This window comes from Mustela nigripes, chromosome 3 (genome assembly GCF_022355385.1).
Source record: "Mustela nigripes isolate SB6536 chromosome 3, MUSNIG.SB6536, whole genome shotgun sequence".
NCBI lineage: Eukaryota > Metazoa > Chordata > Mammalia > Carnivora > Mustelidae > Mustela > Mustela nigripes.
In genome coordinates this window covers 166,497,371-166,518,046 of record NC_081559.1, presented here as the reverse complement: position 1 = coordinate 166,518,046, position 20,676 = coordinate 166,497,371, and the positions used below count along the sequence as shown (strand labels likewise).

Sequence of the window (20,676 nt, the reverse complement as noted above, 5' to 3'; positions counted from 1 at the left end):
TATTGCTATTTTATCCTGTTATTACTCTCCAATCTGAACTAAGTGACCTGAATTAGATGTTTCAGGAATGAACCCAAACCAATACCAATATTTCTCCTGCTTACCTATGGTTTTATTCTTGATATCTTCTTCACACAATTATCTTTAACTTTCAAAACTATGCTTTAAGACTCTGTAATTTTCACCCTATCCATGAATTTCATTCTCACCTTGTCCAAATAGAAATGAACACCCCTTATGCTCTCTCTAGGTTCTCACTACATTTGGCATATTTGGCTTATTCCAGGAGATACTAGTAGTATACCTAAATATTCTTTTTTACCAGACTATAATCCCTTAAAGGATTCATGCTCCTATCTGTCCTCTGTAGCACTCAAAAATGTCTTCTATATTAGAAGTACTAATAAAATTATCAGATAAACTTAATAAAAATGTACTAATGGAAATAATTTTTATGAAAAATACATTAAATGTTTCTTTTAACTGTAAGCTCTTAAAGGGTAAGGTGTCCATTTAGTTATTTTTCATACCTGCCCATCACTGTCTTTAATCACCATCAGCACTGGGGTGTCTAAACCTGTCATTGTTCGATAAAGAGTCTTCAAGCTTGTGCCATGCTTCCCAGTGCCATAAACAAGAGTCCATGGATAGCCAATTGTTCTTGGTGGAAGATGCTTGGTAAGCTTTGAAAAATAAAATGTTAACATTTTACTTGATAGCTTACTGTCAATATACAAGACAGTAATGTCAGCTGAAATGGAATGGTACTTTATAAAATGTAGCCTACAAAAATAACAGTAGAAATTATTCTCAAAGATACAGAGATGCATAAAGAATAACTGTATACTTCTCAGAATGAAACAGTAATTGTGCACCAGGAAAAGAAAAGAACATGCCAAGTAAGGACATGGATTAGAAGAGAGACAAGAAATAGGGTTTACTTATTGTTTTTACCCTCTGCTAATTTAAGCAAAAATACTGAATGGACTGTTAGATTATTAACAAACTCTCAAATAATGGGCCCTAGAAACTGAGCTTCAACATTTTATAGCTGTGTGACTTTGAGAAAGATACTAAATTTCTCTATGCCTAAATTTTTTCACTCATAAAATACACACAATAAGAGTATCCAACTCTGATAGGTCCTGTAAAAAACACATGACATAATCACATAAACCAAGTAACTACTATACAGTAAGAAATCAAAATTTTGGCTATTATAAGATCTCATCTAAATTGCTATTTTTTATTTTAATGTCTGCTCCTAACATCTTCTGTTGCACTAGTTGCTATATTTTGTTTACTTTTATTCACAGGAAAGGAAGACTAATAGCAGTAACCTACTTCTTTAGCTAGAAAACAACTGAAAAGAGGCTGTTTTACTCTTATGGACATCCACTCAGAAATGCACATATGTATGTCATACCTTTTCAATTTGATCTGGCAGTAAGAGTTCACTGGGATCACTTAGGTTTGGTCGAAAAGATTCAGACTCCAGGTCTGCTTTCAATGGAGCAATCTGCTTTGAATTTAGGTCTTCTCTTGTAGTAATCTAAAGAAGTAAACAGCAGCAGCATGTTAATATAAAACTGCAACATACATTAAACAATATCTGCCTTTTGCGAGAAATAAAACTTTGTACCTTAAAAGAGTGGGCTAAAACTTTAATTTAGGATTTTAGAAGTCAAAAGATGGTCCATCTAATAACAGTAGTATATCCAAGGTAGGAAAAGATTTTTTAAATATAAACAGACATTTTTCTCAACCACTATATGATGGAAAGATAATGATTAACACCCCTATTTCTGTGTGAAAGGAAAAGTCACATGCAAACTTTAATTTTCCTGCTGAAGGGCAAAAGTGAGCAGCTAGCTTGCTATTTATCAGTGCTATTTAAAATATGTGGGATTTTTTATTTTCATGGTAAACATAAAATTTGCCAGAAATAATTAAGAAAACTTTCTGGGTGCCAAAATTTTAAAGAATGATCCAAAGAAATATAGCTTTTCATCAGTATGTGTGCATATATAGATTTATTTGCTTCACTGAAAAATTACCATTACTTAGAAAATGACTTCCTTCTTATTACTTTCAAAACACTTTTTGTAAATAGAGTTGGACCACAGAAGAAATTTAAAGGTCAATTTGTTCATATCTATATTTTAAAAATTAGATAAATGTGACGCATTAAAAAAGAATATATGCTTTTGCAGGATGGATATGATCCTAAAACGATATTCTTAAAATGATAATGTCAATACCTCAAAACAAACTTGGATACAATCTATTCTGTTGAAACTTGTTCATATTTTATTATTAATTATTTTATAAAGTACCATTATTACTTTTATTTTAATATATAAAATGCAGTAACATTGGGATATAAAAGATATAAAACATAACTATTATTGATGTAACTTTTAAGTCGGAAAATAGAACTCTATTGGAGCAGATAACTAAAATGTAGCAATGTACAGCAACTGATTCCATTAAGAATGAAATCTTGCTAAATTATTTTGTTCCTTTAACAGATTTCTTACCAAACCTAAACAGCATATATTTTCAACCAATACATGTTCTAGAACTGTATTGTTTTTTGATGAGAAGTTAAACTATATTAATTCCTTCACATCATCAGCATGTTTTACCCTTATTCTGATGATGTGAAAGGTCAAAAAAAAAAAAAAAATCCAAGGCAGCATGAGAAGCATTAAAAGAAAAGAAAAAATTCAGTAGTTCTAGCACAGAATGAAAACATCATCTCATTAAGAAGAGGAAAGCACACAATACACAAAACTGAAAATTGAGTTCAATTGTATCACTTTGTTTCTTAAAAAAAAATAAAATCACAAAGATTATTTCATGGAATTTTAAATAATTTATCTAGTTCTGATGTCTAGGATATTATTCTCAAGTATTTCTAATACCAACCAGGAATACCTCAAAAACAAAAACAATTTATCTCATTAAAATATTTGATGTGAGGTTGATACAACTGAAATAACCTTAAAGAAGAGAAAATATTTAAGTCTTGTTATTCATTAAAAGGTTTTCAATTGTCTGATAGTACTTCATCTTTCAGATTTTATTTAGTAAAGATTCAAACTCAAACCCAAAACATTCTTCCAATTTTAAAATTAAATGAACACTTCTCATTGCTCTAAGAAACACACAATACTGAGAATAGTTCGACAGTGACAGAAAATTCCTCTGAATATTTTTAAAATGAAAAGATGACAGAAAAGATAGTCCTAGAGCTCTTCAAGGCAAAACTGGACTCTTTAAAAACAGAAAGGAATTTTCTGATAGGTTATTTTAGTGCCACAGTCAAAACAAATCCTTTAAAAATGAGATTTGCCCTGACGGAAGACACTAAAAACAGGGAGTATTCATCTCTGGAGGGATTTAAACTACTGAATGGGGCACCTGGAGACGTCTGCAGAGTGTGCGTAGTTCTTCAGTATTTAGAGCATCGATCCTGCGGTGATACTCAGCCACTGACACTACCTGAATATGGAGACAGGAAGACAATAATTCCACTGACAGTTGAGAAAAAGAGCCAGAACAAAGCAAAACAAAAAAATGGAGAAATTTAAATGGAGAAAGAGAACTGTATTCAGGGTTTCTTTCCCCACTCCATGCTGAAAATCCAGGGGATACCAATATCAAGCTATAGTGAAATACACATGAATGAGTTTAAAACTGCTACATCCAACTGGTTCATAATATAAGGTTTATGAAATGCTTTATATAGACAGAATTTGATTGAATAAACAGAATTATAGTTGCTATTTATAAAGGAGATACTACAGAAAACAACATGCTTTGCTAACATCAAAGACAAAATCGAAGATAACATCTAAAATCATAACAGCAAGCACTTTACGAAGAAAAGGCAGTTTCAACTCTCCCCTCCAAATCAGTTTAGCTCAAACATTGTATCTTAAAGGCAATGCTGGAAGAATTTCTTCTAGGCAAAGATAAGAAACATACCCATGATATATGGTCTGTATCAGAAAAAGGAGGAGGAAGAATAAGAAATGAAGTACATTAAAAACCCAAGGTAGTAAGAAAAATAAGCTCTAGAAAGTAAAAATTAGATTTTCAAAAGTGTATCTAATCAACAGTACCTTCTCAGGCATGTATACTTCAGTCTTTCTACAGGACTCTTTTCAGTTTTTATCTTTATATTATTTCTTTATTGGTACTGTAATAGTTATCTGTGACTAAGACTTAATGGCTTCCCTACATTCTGAATTCCTAAGAAAAGTTCTTTACCTTCTTAAGTGCCTAGATCAGTCTCTTGCATAATGCAGGTGAAAGTTATATATGAAGAGGCGCATTATTATAAAAGTTCACAAAAACACACAAGTTTCCTCAGGTTGACACAATAGCTACAACTTTCTCAGATCATGACCTAATTCCTAAAACAGAAACCATAGAGCAGTGAACTCTGGTTGTGCCATAAATACGTGCTGACTCTCCTGAAATATGACAGATTGCTCTTGTGATCAACACAGTTGAACCACTGGCTTGGAAAGAGTTGACTTCTAACCTAGGTTTTAAAAAGGCTCTTCTAACCAACTAAAATAAACGAACCACCCATATACACTGAGGTAACTCTGACAAGTTATATAAGCCTGCTGAAAGCTATGAAAGACATGGGAATAGTAAAAAGGAAAAGAAACTGAATAGATCTGTTTTCTCATAATATTGACTTTTACGAATTGACAATGCATGCAAGGTGATGGTTGATTCCACTCACAAAGAAACCTAAAATGGTTATGATCTCTAGAGCCCTAGAGGTTCAGATGTATCTGAGTTGGGGCCCTTCTTTATTTATTTCTTCATAAAACAATGGAATTAATAAGACCACATATAAAATAAATTTTTAAATGAAATAATATGAGGAAATAAAATGCACACATACAGGACATACTGTCCTGCACATAGTAAATGATAGCTATTATTGCTAGCGTTATTTTTGCTTAATTATTTTTCACAAATTACCCTAAGGACTAAAGGGTAACGTCTGAAGAGCTTCCTTATTTACTTACTTCTTGACTGATTGATAGTATTTATTTATTTATCCATAGTAAAATACTTCAGTTTTGAGAGCTCAACTATCTTGTATACCATGACTCTTCTGAAATTAATTTTAAATTTCAGGATTAGATAAAAATATTAAAGACCTTTCAATTAAGAACAAAACAAATTTCAATAAAGGTGAAAGAGAAATTAGATCTTAAAAATTTAAAAAATGTTTTTCTATGACCAAAAAAGAAATCTCCACAAAATATTAAATGGCCAGCTATATTTTTCTTTTTTTTCCCCAGGGTGTTCAATCTGATCAAGTCTACTAGCCAAGAGTTTTCAAATTATATGACTTATTTACTCCTCTGCATTCCTTCTATCCTTCTGGTTACATTAATTTTATACTTATTTCTACTAAAGTTCCTTCTGTTACCATATTAAACACATTTCTTTGCTAGAAATAAAATTAAATTACGCTCACAAAAGGAATCACTTACAAGCTAACCATATCAATATCACTGAGTAGGAGGTATCACTGAGGGAACCATGAACTGCCATCCTAAGTATAAGCTTATAACATTTGGTAAAGTCATAGTTTCTTTTTACTGTCACAAATCTACCTTTTCTCATTCACACTGTTTTTGTAAAAGGTTGTATTTTGGGACTTACAAACTCATTACTTCCTCAGTCCTAATATTTCCTCAGGCTATAATGAATGAAGATAAAAGAGACTGTCAAAAGAGTCTGTGAATTAAGAAAAAGGGTGTGAAATCAAATGAGTAGAGAAACATAGGTCATATCAAAATAAATGAATAAAAACATACAGATTCCTAGGATATATGATGGAACTGAATTAGTCTTTTCTTTTTTTTTTTTTTTTAAGATTTTATTTATTTATTTGACAGACAGAAATCACAAGTAGGCAGAGAGAGAGGAAGGGAAGCAGGCTCCCCACTAAGTGGAGAGCCTTCTGCAATGCAGGGCTTGATCCCAGGACCCTGGGATTATGACCTGAGCCAAAGGCAGAGGCTTTAACCCACTGAGCCACTCAGGCACCCCATGGAAATGAATTAGTCTTAAATTAATTTTTATCCCTTTGGTAAATCATACTTCATGTACAGAATTTAATTACCCAAAAGATGAAGTATATTAAGTAGAAAATGGACACATCTCTACAAAATGTCCTATACCAATTAAAGATGCAGAGTTTGAAGAAACTAACCTCAATTAAAAATATATTCACTATCTTGCTAGAGTCATTTCTTGAGGAATAAAGTGGTCTGCATATACTGCCAAACCCCCGCTTAGAACTAAGTACTATGACCCACTCTCTACAGAACTGAGCTACTCTCCAGTCTTTTCAGTCTGACAAAGGACTCTCACACAGATAAAGTGTTTCCTTAAGCACGTATTTTCACAGAATACAAATGTAGGGGCAGGAACAAATCCACCCATCTCTATTACAAAGGGACTAACAACAACCAGTACAGAACAAAAGCTAAAACTACAGTAAACTTACAGTTTCTGTCAGTCCCATGAGTAAGAACATGTTCTTCTCCTAGACATAAAGACCAATGCTATGGTCTAATAGTCCTCCTTCTAGGATGTTCGGTATTTCCCCAAGATTACCCCACAAAAAAACCCCCAAATCTCTCTTCCCCCAATTTCCCAGCAGACTAAGAAAAGTCTGGTAGTTAGCTGCGAATGTGACATTTTTATTCCTTACTTATTTCTTACTTTTGTTTCTTAGTAAAGGGAAATGGAGTAGAAAGACAAATATTACCTAATCAATGCCATTTATACTTAGTTTGTTACCCCAAAGTATGTTTAATAAGGAGGAAATCTAAGTGCAGGAGCTAACAAAAAGGTATACAACAGCATCCTTGAAATCACATAAACTTCTGTTCTATACATACACACCAATGTCTTTATTATAAAATAAGACCTGGATTATGTTAAAACTTTGCTCCTTTTTCTCCCTAAACGACTACTTTCAAAATAATACTTCATGGGACTATAACAAATACGGTATAAAAGAAGCAATTAGAGAATCATAAATTAGCCAAAAAGTAGAAAGAGGGAAAAAAAGAGATCCACAGTGAATCAAAACCAGAACATATTATCAAAGTTTTGATTTGAATAAATCTATATTTAAAATTACTTCCTCTTAAGTGTATTTGTAGGTGACTCAGATTTTCATAAGAAGGCAGATATATTCCCTGTTCTTTTAGTCAAAAAGAAACCCGTTAACCACTCAAAACCACTCAATTACACTATGTGTATACTTCTTAAGCTTTCTGGAACAATAAATGTAAGAAGTGAATCTCAAAAAGTGAATAATCTTATTTTCTCCACAGTATGCCAGAGAAAAAGAATACTCGTTACAAAATCTTGAAATATATAAATCCACTATTACAGTTGGATATTTCAAAGTTCCTATCTCAGTTATTTATAAATCCAGCAGGCAGAAAATCAGTAAGAACATAGTCAAACTGAAAAACACCTCAATTAACTGGATCTGACATGTATAGTCTACTCATCCAACAACAACAGAACACACATTCTTCTCAAACTCACATGGAACATTCATTAAGACAGACCACATTCTGGTCCATAAAACATAACTGAACAAATAGGTATTATAAAAAGTATGCTCTCAGACCACAACAGAATTAACTAGAAATTGTAACAGAAAAACAGTGGGGAAATCCCCAACTACTTTTCAACAACACATTTCTAATTAATGCACAGTAAAAAAAAGTCCTGGGAGAAATTTTAAATGTTTTGAACTTCATGGAAAAAAATAATTCCAAAGTACTGAAATTTTGGGATGCAGTGAAGACAGGAATTAGAGGAAAATTTATAGCATAGAATGCATATATAAGAAAAGGAAAGATCTAAGATCAATAATCTAAGCTTCCATCTTAGGAAACTAGAAAAAGAACAAATTAAATATGGAGTAGAAGAAAATAAATGATAAAAAAATAACAGATATCAATAAGACTGAAAACAAAATACAGGGAAAAATCAATGAAACAAAGAGCTAATTCTTTGAAAAGGTCAATAAACTGATAAGCCTCTAGCCAAGCTAATTAAAATAAGAGAAAAAAGAAATGAATTATGTCAGAAATGAAAAGGGACCATCACTATTGGTCCCACGGACATTAAAAGAAAGGAATATTACAAAGATTTTATTTATTTATTTGAGAGAGAGCGAGCATGAGAGGAGAGAGGTCAGCTGGAAAAGCAGACTCCCTGCCAAGCAGGGAGCCTGATGTGGGACTCGATCCTGGGGCTCCAGGATCATGACCTGAGCCGAAGGCAATCGCTTAACCAACTGAGTCACCCAGGCACCCAGAAAGCAATATTATAAAGGACTCAATACTTATAACTTTGATAGCTTAGATGAAATGGACCAATGCCTTAAAAGAAACAAACCACCAAACTCACACAAGGAAAAAAACAAAACAAAACAAAATAGCTCAACTGAGTAGGCCTATATTGATGAAGAAATTCAATTAGTAACTACTTATCTTCCAAAACAGAAAAATATGAGGCCCAGTTCTAGCCAACTAAAATGAATTAGTTACTAGGAAACATCAAGATACTCTATAGAAAGCTATGCAAACTTGTTGGAAGCTATGAAAGACATAAGAATAAAAAAATGGATAAACTGAACAAATTTCAATTTGTGCCATTATTAATATATTGACTTCTGCAAAGCAACAATGCATGAACCCAAAGAAAATTATGATTGCTGGCATCTGGATTCACTGATAAATTCTATCAAACATTTAAGGAAGAAATTATGCTAATTCTCTACAGTTTCCTCCAGAAAATAGAGGCAGATGAAGTATTTTCCAACTCATGAACTAAATAAACATCTGAACAGACACCTCACCAAAGAAGATAAAACAGAAGGCAAAGAAAAACATGAAAAGATGTTCAACATCATTCATCATACATATAAATTAAAATAATGGGATACCACTATATACCTATTTAGAATGGCTAAAATCAAAAGAACTAACATCAATGCTGGTGAGTATGTGGAGCAACAGGAATTCTCATTTACTGTTGGTACAGTGGAAAATGGTATTGCTGCTTTGGAAAAGTCTGGCAGATTGTTACAAAACTAAACATACTCTTACATAATCTGGTAACCATGCTCCTTCATATTTACCCAGATGACTTGGAAACTTATTTTCATACAAATTCTTCATGTAAAACAGCCTTTCAAGTGTCAAAACTTAGAAGTAACTAAGATGTCTTTCAATAGGTGAAAGGATATATCCAGACAACAGAGTATTAAGTCAGTACTAAAAATAAATGAGCAATCAAGCCATTAGAAGATGGTGAGGAAGTTTACATGTATCTTATTAAGTGTAAAAAGCCATTCTGAAAAGTCTACATATTGTATGATGGCAACTGTATGATACTCTGGAAAAGGCAAAACCACAGAAACAAGAAAATGATCAGTGGTTACAAGAGGGATAAATGGAGGCAGCACAGGGAACTTAAAAGGTAGTGAAACAATCCTGTATCATCCAATAATGGTATGTCATTCCACAGAATGTGAAACAGAAAGAACAGACCATAAGGTAAAATACGGACTTTCGGCGACAATAATGTACAATGTTAGTTCATAAATTATAACAAGTAACACCATACCAATACAAGCTGTGAATAACAGGAGTACTGTGTGTTGGTGGCGGGAGGGGTATAAAGGAACTCCATACTTTGCACTCAATTTTTCTATAAACCAAAAAATTGTTCCAAAAATAAAATCTATTACTTAGAAAAAATCAGTGGAAGGATTAACACAAAATCTGGAGAAGTGGTTACCATTTTGGGGAAAACATGAAATGACAAGGAGAAAGAACATACAGGCTGATACAACTGCTTTGATAATGCTCTAGTTCTTTAGTTGGGTAGTGGGATCATAGAAACTCACTTTATTATTACGCCTCCTAACTTGCATATGCAATAAATATACTTTTCAACTACTAAGTCAAATGAATAAAGAAAAAAACATTCTACACTGAATATATATGCATATATCTTTTCAGTTAGGTTGCTGACTAGAAAGCAGATGTTTTACATACAGTAAGATGTATATAAATACTAGTTAATAAATTTCCTGTGAATAGGTACTACAGGTAGGCAACACAGTATAGCAGAAAGAATACTGGGTTTGGGTGCAGACCTCTGCCTTATTTTTAATTCCGCTTTTTAGTAGTTTTGTGAAGTTGGACAACTGCATTTAATCTCTCCATTTCTAGGTCTTTCAAACAGAAATAATATTTTAAGCACTTTATGAGGAATAAATGATAATATATATAAACCATATATCAAAATAAACACTGACACATTAAATATACAAAATAAATGTTAGTTCCCTTCCCCTGGCTATACTGTAAAGATTTTGAGAGAGAGTAAAGAATTTAAGGGCACAGGCTAAAGCGAGAATGCGTGGATTCAATCATAGCTCTGACCCTTATTTGTTGTAATATGACTGCCTTTTATTTCTTAAAATGGAGATCAGAATAGCAGTTCTCACATTGAGGATTAAATGATGTTAAGTGTTTAGAATAATATAGTGTTTTTAGCATACAGTGTTAGAAGTAATTATTTTTCTCATTAACATGATCATTATCTTGAGCCAAGGTCGCTGGAAGATTTTACATTTAAAGTAGCTCTTCTTATGGACTTTTTCTTACAGAGATGTAAATAATTTGTCACAGGATTTTTTTCTCCTATTTTCATACATGAAAGCCTAAGTACAAAAAAAAAATTTGTCTTGTCACATAAGGGCCTAAATATATAAAAAAAAGTTGACTAATGAAATATTGACAGAGATAAAACAATGCTGCTATATTTAATGATTTGTGACTTTAATCTGATTAAGCCTAAATTCTTACTATAAAATAGGCTTATAATGCTCAAGCAAATTACTACTGACAGATATTAAAGAACCAGGATACGGCATATGGTTACAATAAATATATAAATAGCTTCAAATAAATGGTTAGAAATTATAAAATTTAGGTTGTCAGAATAAAGTCTAACCTGGCCTTAAAAAAATAAAGACAGGAAAGTTAAGCATGCTTGATCAATATGGTTCTCACTGAAGTTCAATGACAAAGGTTTAACTTCATTCCATATATTTTAGAGCATATTTTACTTATTAGTTAATGTCTCTGAGCCTTAATTCATTTGTAAAATGAAAATAATCTACATCTGGTTAACACACACAGTTACTACAAGGTGAATATGACACTATATACATAAGCATTTAGAAAATTGTCCTGGTTTACATAAACTCATAGTCATATTAATACTAGCTATATGACAGTTTGTCAATGAGGGCTACAAATACCATTCTACTAATCAGTTGAGTAAAGATATGATGAATTGTGAAAAGCTACAAAATATTTGTTATTCTATAAGAATCATTTTCTTTTTGGTTTTAAAGCAGAAGAATCCCTTTTCAGGCAAAATCATATTAGGGAATCTCAATCTACATAACAAGACCTGCTATCCTTTTAAACCTTATTTTCTTAAGCTTTTCTTGCCTTACAGCTACTAGGGTATCCACTCTAAAACAAGGAAAACAGCTAGAAAACCAGAACGTGACTTGTCCACACATCAAAAGATATCACACTGTATTGTCCCATTTTTAACAATACATCCTGGTGAAGTAAGGAATGTGACAGTCATGCTCTCTGTGCTCCATGACAGCTTAGTTCAGTAACCATTCATACCTGTTCCCTCATCTTTAAAATAGGGAGTAATGCTGATTCTACAAGGTTACTGTGAAGGTTAACTGAAATAATATATAAACTACACGTATGGGCAGAGCTGAAGACCAGTGCGAAGCATGCACTCCTATCTGATAAAACTACGTTTAATAGCTTCCTGTAAGAGTAAAAACAGGAAATGTTGAATGTGTTAAGTTTCTGATGCACATTATAATGATCCATAAAATTCAAAACATGCACATTTTGTTTTGCCTTTTTTCCTACCAGATTAAAGTCTTAGCAAACTAATTATAAACACTTATTTGAACTGCAAGTTAAAAAATACATGAATGCTTTCCACAGTTCTTGGTTTAAAAAAAAAAAAAAAGCTTTGTTAACTGGCTATTCTGATAAATCTGTTCACAATTTTAACAAATTAAATCATTTCAGATGCCTACTTCCCTCTGTGCTGATGTATCACATGAAAAAAAAAAATTGAAATTATTCAACTCAAAGATAAAAAGACATAACAAAGTGCTCTCAAGCCCAATAAAAACACCCGTTGAAATTATTTTGGTATTTTTACATGCTTAACATTTATGGGTGGCAAAATGCTTTGGGGGCATCTTCCTAAGTCATTCTTGGTTCTAAGTATTTACCTAGCTTTATTTAAATCACCAACAGTTACAGTAAAAATTAATATTCATAAGGCAAGTTATAATCCTGAATCACCACAGAAAGAACAATTGGCAATACATTTCCTAACAATTAATGCACACATATTTTTACTGAATAGCAAAAGGAATCTCAAAACAGTAAGCTGAAATTTTTCTTGACTAGAGGGAGTATCTTTTAAAGTTTTATAATAGGTAGCACAGCTGGATATTTTTAGGATAGCTTAAAAAAGGCTTTTCTCAAGATTACTAAAATAATTGTCTTAATACACAATATTATATATGTATCTAATTTGGGATCCAGTCAATAAAAATTAAAGTTAGTTCATTCTGATGGTTCTACTCAATTTATTTTTAAGAAAAAAAAATTCTGAATATTTTCCTACATCTTAAATTAAAAATTAAGGCAGCTATAAAGATTTTATAATTTCCTGATGTAAAATAGGAAAACCAAAATACTTGTACAAAACAAAAATCCAGTTTCTTATTCATTCCTTTTTTGAAGATATTTAAGATTAGCAGAAGAAGCTTAAAGGTACTTTTCTGTAATCATACAACTTTGTATTCTATAAATATTCCCTCCACTTAAACTTTCAGAAATTGTATAATTTTGCATCATGTTACCATAAAAAGACTAGTAAACAGACAAATTGAAATCATTGACTAAGATTTACCAGAGTGTATTTATGATTAATTGGTTGATGTCTTCTCCCTTTTTTCCCATACCAGAGACGAGACATTTCCTTTCCAGAGCAAATTAAGTTATATCAAATCTCATAAGGACTGTTTTAAAAAGCATTCTTCCTCTGCTAAAGATAAATTTTCAGCACAAGAGCCCTACTACAGTGACAAAACAGCTTGTTACAGACAAAGATTTGATTGACAAGACAGAGAGCTAATCACTAAGTAGTTTCTATTGCAAAGATAGTTCTGAGTGGAGACTGTAAAGCCAGGGAGGGAAGAGAAGGTTTCTCATGTTCAAGTTTGGTTGCACTGTAGCCAAATGTGCAAAAAAAAAAAAAGGGGGCTCAAAACTTTAAAGACACAGAGCATGTATTTGGAAGCACCAGTACACTAAGAAGCACACTAAAAAAATCTGTCATAAAAAAGTACTAAGTGCAGTTTCCAGAGTCCTTCCTAATGTACACAAATGATTTCAACTAACATTTTGTTATTTTGCTCACGCAGTCATACATCCATTCTTTATTTAAATCTAAATATCCAATAAAATGTCATCTTTTCTGTGAGCATTTTTTGAGCAATTTAGACATCTTTTGAGGACACTCCAACCCTCAATTTTTATAGAATGTCTATGTAAGTGATGCCGATCCACTATAATAAATCCTATACAAATATTCAAGTGACCTGAAAATTCCTTTACCTGTTTATACAATCCATTTTTAAACTTCATTTTCTAATACCTAATTTCTTGAAAAGGTACTTACAATTACTATAACCTACCTGTACTTCACTAATCAGTGGTATGCTGAATATAACTGAAGAAGTGAACTTTGAAGATGAAATATTATGACTATGAATTAAAACTTCCTAGAGCTAAACTTTAAGTCAAATATCAATGCATAATAGTATGTCTGAATATTTCTTCCAATTTAAACCAGCTCCTACCCACACCTCCACATTCCATGATGAACATTCCATGCACAGAACACAGCTCACTCCACACTAAATACCCTCCCTCCTACTCACTCCCATCTCCTCAACCAGCCCTACACACTTACCCTAAGATCTCTCTCCCACAGTCCCTCATCTGTAAACTCTAACTATCTCTAGATGGACCTTACTACACACAGAGTGCACCGTAGTCACTACCTCCCCCTGTCATGGCACACCCCCTACACACACCATTACAAGACTTGGTGGTAGTAGGCTGCCATTTTGAAAACCTTTTATCACTTCTAGCCAGACTTTCTAAAATTAAAAATATTATATGTGTACCCAAATGTGGTTGAAATACATACATACACACCCCAAGCACAGGGCAGCTTATTTTGCTGGATATTCTATCAGCATCCATCCCTGCACCTTCCTCCTAATACAGCTTTGATTTTGCTCAAGTATCTTTTCAGCCATGTTTCTGAGAAGTCTTGCTCGGCACCTGGACAGGATGGGTCCTTACAGATCTAAACCAGTAGCTCTCAACATTCAGCTAGCATCACAATCGTCTGGAACATTTGCTGACATACAGACTGCTGGGCTCCAAAACTGGTTTCTGATGAAGCAGACTAGAATGGAATCTGAAAATATGCATTTTAATAATGCTGCTTCTGCTGATGGTCCAGGGACCATGCTTTGAAAAACAACTGAACCACAATGAGATGTTACCTCACACCTGTTAGAATGGCTATTATCAAGAAGGTAAAAAAATCACAAATGCTGGTGAGGCTATGGAATAAAGGGAACCCCTGTGTAATACTGTTAGAAATGTAAACTTATACAACCATTATGGAAAACAGTACAGAAGTTCCTCAAAAAATTAAAAATAGAAATATCGTAGGATTCAGAAATACCACTCCTGGGTATTTATACAAAGAAAACAAAAACACAAATTCAAAATTATATATGCATCTCTGTGTTTGCTGTACATTATTTATGACAGCCAAGATATGGAAACAACTGAAGTGCCCATTAATGGATGAATGGATAAAAAAGATGTGATACACACACACACACACATAATGGAATACTATTTGCCTATAAAAAATCTTGCCATTTGCAACAATATGGTTGGACCTTGAGGGCACAATACTACATGAATTCAAACAGAATAAGACAGATACTATACAATCTCATTTACACGTGGAATATAAAACAACAACAATAAAACCCAAGATCACAGATAAACAGGTGGTTGCCAGAGGCAAGGAGTTGGAGGTAGGCAAAATGGCTGAAGGGGGGCAGTCAAAAGCTACAAGCTTTAAATTCTAAAATAAATATGTCCTGAGGATATAACATACATGGCAACTATAGTTAATACTGTATGCACATTTGAAAGTTGCTAAGAAACTATATCTTGAAATCCTCATTACAAGAAAAAGAATTAATATAAGGCAGCAAATGCTAGCTCTAGACTTGTTGTGGTGACTATTTTGAAATACACACAAATATCAAATCATTATGTTGTGCACCTGAAACTGATGTTATATATCAATTACACCTCAATTATAAAACAACTGTTTTAAGCTATTTGAGCATTGTTTTGTTTCTTGAAGCTAAAAACTTCCCTAATCAATAAACACAATATTTAGCAGACATAAAAAAATGAGCTCAGTAAATCTCTTTCTTGTCCTTTTTATTCATAGTATTTAGAAAACATAATTAAGTCATTTAAATATTTCTAGACATCCCAGAGTTTGAAAGAAATCTCAATTTACCATTAGCGTAAAATGACAGACTACGAAATGAAGCGCTTTGAAAAACAACCAGTTTAAAGGCTGAACAAAATTCAGAACTCAAACCTACTCTCATGATTCAGATATTCAATAATGTCCTTTCCTCTACTTTCTTTATTGGTGCTGAAATTTTATCTGATTTCCTGAGTTGGGAGTGGTCTACCAGGGCCAACTATATAAAATCCACTCTACTCAATATTTAAGATAATACTTTAGAAGTAATTTTAATATTTAAAAGAATAAATTAGTTGTTCATTGCTGGTATATAGAAATACAATTAATTTTTGTGGGTCAAAAAAAATTAGTCTGGGTACGCCTAGGTGGCTCAGTGGGTTAAGCCTCTGCCTTCAGTTCAGGTCATGATCTCAGGGTCCTGGTATGGAGCCCTGCATAGGGCTCTGCTCAGAAGGGAGCCTGCTACACGCACCCCCCCGCCCCGCCTGCCTCTCTGCCCACTTGTGATTTCTCTCTGTCAAATAAATAAATAAAATCTTAAAAAAAAAAAAAAACAGTCTGTCATTCATCCATTCTGTCTCTTCTCACACTCTGTATTAAATAACATTTTGGATTTTTTTTTTTTAGTATTTTGGATTTTTAATGGAGATTTGATAGTCTGTAACTTTTGGCTAGTTACTAAGGGAGAATATTAACAAAAAGCAGAACATTAGTTCAAAATTTTCCTGAAGTAGATAACATCCTAAGCTGACATTTTTATCAGTCAAAACAGAATATGTTAGGCATAATTAATAAGTGCCCAATGATAATATGAGAAAATTTATGAACAGTCTAGAATTGGAGATCTACTCTGTAGCATAGTGCCTACGGTATGATCTACAGCATACCTGAGAATTTGCTAGGAGGGTAGATTTTATGTTGTGTTCTTATTACAATAATAATAATAATAATAAAGAGGGTAGGAAGAAACTCTTGGAGATGACGGATGTATTTATGACGGTGGTGGTGGATTCGTGGATATATACTTGTCTCCAAACTTACCAAGTTTTATATATAAATTTGCACAGATTTTTGTATGTCAATCCCACCTCAATAAAGTGATTTAAAAAACAGTTAATATATAAATATTATTTAAGACAATTTGTATTAACTCATATATTCTAATTGCTCCAATTTTTAAATACTTCTTTAAGAACTTAAAAAATCTGTGTCTGCAACAGATAAAATGACAGTCCTCTAAATTCTAATTGTTCTTAATGCTTTTGATTTTTACCCTTTTGTCAGATTTACTGAATTACTTTTGGAGTTCTGGTTTGTAATACTATGTGATATGATGAATTTTTAAAAGTATATTTTTCTTTAATTGCTTTTATCTAAAACATGTGACCTCTCTCATTTTAGTGACTTAGACATAAAGAGTACTTTCATTTTGAACAATATCAATTCTGTATGGATTGTGCTGTCTAGGCAAGGAGTGATAAGTAATTTTGTCTTGCTTTATTTATTGCCTCAATTTCAATTTTGGCATTACTTGTGCCTTAATTTAAAAAGAATCCTTCTGTTTAATAAAATGAATATCAGAATATCTGACAGCTTAAGAAATAAAATATTCACCAAATGAAGTCATCTCAGAAACCAAAAATCTAATGAAATATATTCTCTTTTTTTTTTTTAAAATTTTATTTATTTATTTGACAGACAGAGATCACAAGTAGGCAGAGAGGCAGGCAGAGAGAGAGAGAGGAGGAAGCAGGCTCTCCGCAGAGCAGACAGCCCGATGAGGGGCTCGATCCCAGGACCCTGGGATCATGACCTGAGCCGAAGACAGAGGCTCTAACCCACTGAGCCACCCAGGCGCCCCTGAAATATATTCTTCTTAATACTTTGGCAAGGGTGAGAAGTGACGACTAAACTGACATGATATGTTTTTAATTCTTATCATTACTTTTAAGAACGAAAAATACTATTATGCCATATAACCTACTGGCACATAATACTAGTAAACTCATATTTTAAAATTTAGTCAATAAGTATAAACCTAGGAGGTAAACATCTAAATAAATCAATGAAAGCTAATTTAATAAAGTCAATTTCTTAACTGGTTTTATCTTCGTAGGGGCACTAAATTGGTAGGTTTGTAGTATAAAAGATACTGAACTGCAAGTGGCATAAAATTAACTTTAGAGATGAGAAAATGGAAAATTTTTTTCTGCCATTTCTTACCCCAAAAGGAGTGAGTCAACTCGAAGAAATGGGCAACAAGCAACTGTAGCTTAAAAAGCTCCGTTTTTGAGACCTGTGTCATCAAGCATCAAGACTGGCATGCCCAACACAAGTGGCATTTTGAAGCCCAAAAAAACTTTCAGAGGATTGTAACGGAATCTCTAAGACCATCTGAGACTATTAGACTGATAGACGATTAGAGTCTATTAGAGACTCTCAAGTAGGTACTTGGGGTTGAGGATGATACAGCCTGAGGGGGTATAGTCATTGAGCCATGTGGTGAGCCTGGTGACAGGATAAAATTGACTTACATTACGCTGCAGTATCACTTTTACTGCATAAGAAATTTTAAAAATTCTTTTTATATAACATCAGATAAATTAAAAATAGGAATGCAAAATTCATTTGAACCTTAAGGATAAAACAGGCTTCAAAGATTTTTAAGCTTATTACTGTGGTTGCTGTGTATACTATACTACTAGACTCTTGGGTACTTGTCAGGTACATCAAACTTTAAAGAGTATTTGATGGACAAGTTCAAGAGGTACAGATCAATGAATTGCAGAGTGGTAAGTTTCTTGGTTTCCCTCTCCTTGTAGTGCCTCTGAGTACTGTGATAAAAATCCTTTCGGGTGTAAGGGAGCTATGCCTGAAGTAATTCAGCCTGGCTATTAATGATACAAAAAACAAACAAACAAACAAACAAACAAACCATGCTTTTTTAAAAGTCAAAGCATAAAATGATTAAAGAAACCTTTCTCCACAGTGAACCAAATTTACAGACTGCAGATGCAACACACATAATATGAGGAATATTTTGAGAAGAATTTTTATACAACATAATTTGCATCACAGGGCCTTGAAAATTAAGGTGTGGTATGACCAGTACAGTCTAAAAGAATCTTTTAGAGTTTTAGCACTACATATATTCAACGCAACATCTAGGGTAGCACACTGGTTTTTCCACCGCTACTGTACAATGTCACCCCCTGAGGAGCTATACAGAATACTGATTTTCATTTGGTCTGAGATGACCCTGAGGCAGTAAGTTTTTCAAAGCTCCCCAAATGATTCAAAGGTTCTGGCAAGACTGGAAACTTGGCATGGTAAAAAGGACAACTGACTCTGAATTACAGATTAATTATTATGATTTGTTAACAAGGATTTTAGCCAAGTAAGAAATTAACTTACAGAAATTATCAATAAAATAAAGATGATAGTCTATGATTAAATGGGCTGTTCTAGATCTATGGCAGAAGAACATGTTAGCAACACTGTGGGGATGTTATCAGCAAAATCCAGACTGCACAACATTCTAGAAAAAAATCTGATTTCTTAAAAATGAACATTACAAGAAAAAAAAAGCAATGCACAAAGAAATGGAGAGAGAACCTACATTTACAGACTTAAAGAGACATTTTAACTGAACATTTGGAACTTAGTTGGATCCTGAATCAAGTAACAAATTGTAAAAATTTATTCATATTACATATATTTTGTAACATATTTACGACATTTGAAGAAATGGGAACTGGGGACAAAGATGCATTACAGATGGAATAAGCTGATAAAGCTGAGTGATGGTATATGCAAATTCATAATACTGTTTATCTCTATTTTTGTACGTTTGTCAAATCACAGCACTATCATGAGGAAATAGTGTCAATAAGCATCTTTCCCACCTTTACCTAAAGACCTTCCTACAATTTGTTGAAATACCATTAGAATACTTCCCTTGTCAGTGAAAATCTATAAAAACAATCCCCATCAAAAATCAAAAAGTAACATTTTTCACAAAACTGCAAAGCCTCACATAAAACATTATACTCGCTACACATGTTGCTCTACTTCTTGTCACTGGTGACACTGGCAGAAACTAGGGAAAAGAATCTACAATAAATAGTTTCTTTCCAGTTGCAACATTATTAAACTCCAACAGCAGAAGGATTCATAATTAAGGAACTCATTATGGTTGGGAAATACAAACGAGGTAAGCTGATGTTTTTAAGCTGTTTTATATTGACTAAACTAGAATAATAAAGAATATATGGTAAAGAATATCAATCTCTTACATACCTTAGTGTAATATGCATAGTTATAAGCATATTTATATTATAAATTATATTATATTTTAAATATGTTATATGCATAGTATTTCTCAGATTCTTGCTCCCAATAATCAGGAATCTTAGAATAGAGGCTCTTACTCCTGACCATCTAAAAATCTGGCTAGCCTGCTCTTGGTGAATGCAGGTTTCTATTGCTCTCACCTCTCTCTGGAATTCATTATACAATCTCTAATACTGTACTTCTTCCTTCCTTTCTGTATGAAACTGGCTCCGAGGATATAGTCATGTATGAAATCCTGCCCTCTGGCGCTTACACTGAGAGAGAGGGACAGGAGGGACACAGAAGAGAAACCAGAGCAAAGTAAATTAATCATATGCAAAAGTTTTCCAAATGTACAAATTTCTGGTTAGCAATGTATTTTTGCCTAAACAGCAGTTAGGGATACTAATCTCCTAAGTATTACTAGCTGCTTTACTCAAACAGACTGATGTCCAAGTTAGCTGTCATAATAAATTCATCCTACATTCTCCAGTCACCTATTCTTTACCCTGACATACAAAAAAGCCCCCA

General features: G+C 33.0%; 1 protein-coding gene across 13 annotated transcripts in view; it reads right to left on the bottom strand.

The window, feature by feature from the left end:
• OXR1 (oxidation resistance 1) overlaps nucleotides 1-20,676 on the bottom strand; it is a 439,622-nt gene that overhangs the window by 7,513 nt on the left and 411,433 nt on the right. For 9 of the 13 annotated variants that reach the window (XM_059395031.1, XM_059395030.1, XM_059395038.1 and 6 more), the window contains 3 exons: nucleotides 3,427-3,507; nucleotides 1,427-1,552; nucleotides 531-683 (listed from right to left, as the gene is read on the bottom strand). In XM_059395031.1, coding sequence (XP_059251014.1) covers nucleotides 531-683; nucleotides 1,427-1,552; nucleotides 3,427-3,507 — 360 coding nt within the window. Of the gene's footprint in view, nucleotides 1-530; nucleotides 684-1,426; nucleotides 1,553-3,426; nucleotides 3,508-13,122; nucleotides 13,313-20,676 lie in introns of those variants that run through there. The other 4 variants (XM_059395036.1, XM_059395037.1, XM_059395042.1 and 1 more) reach the window with 3 other exon arrangements.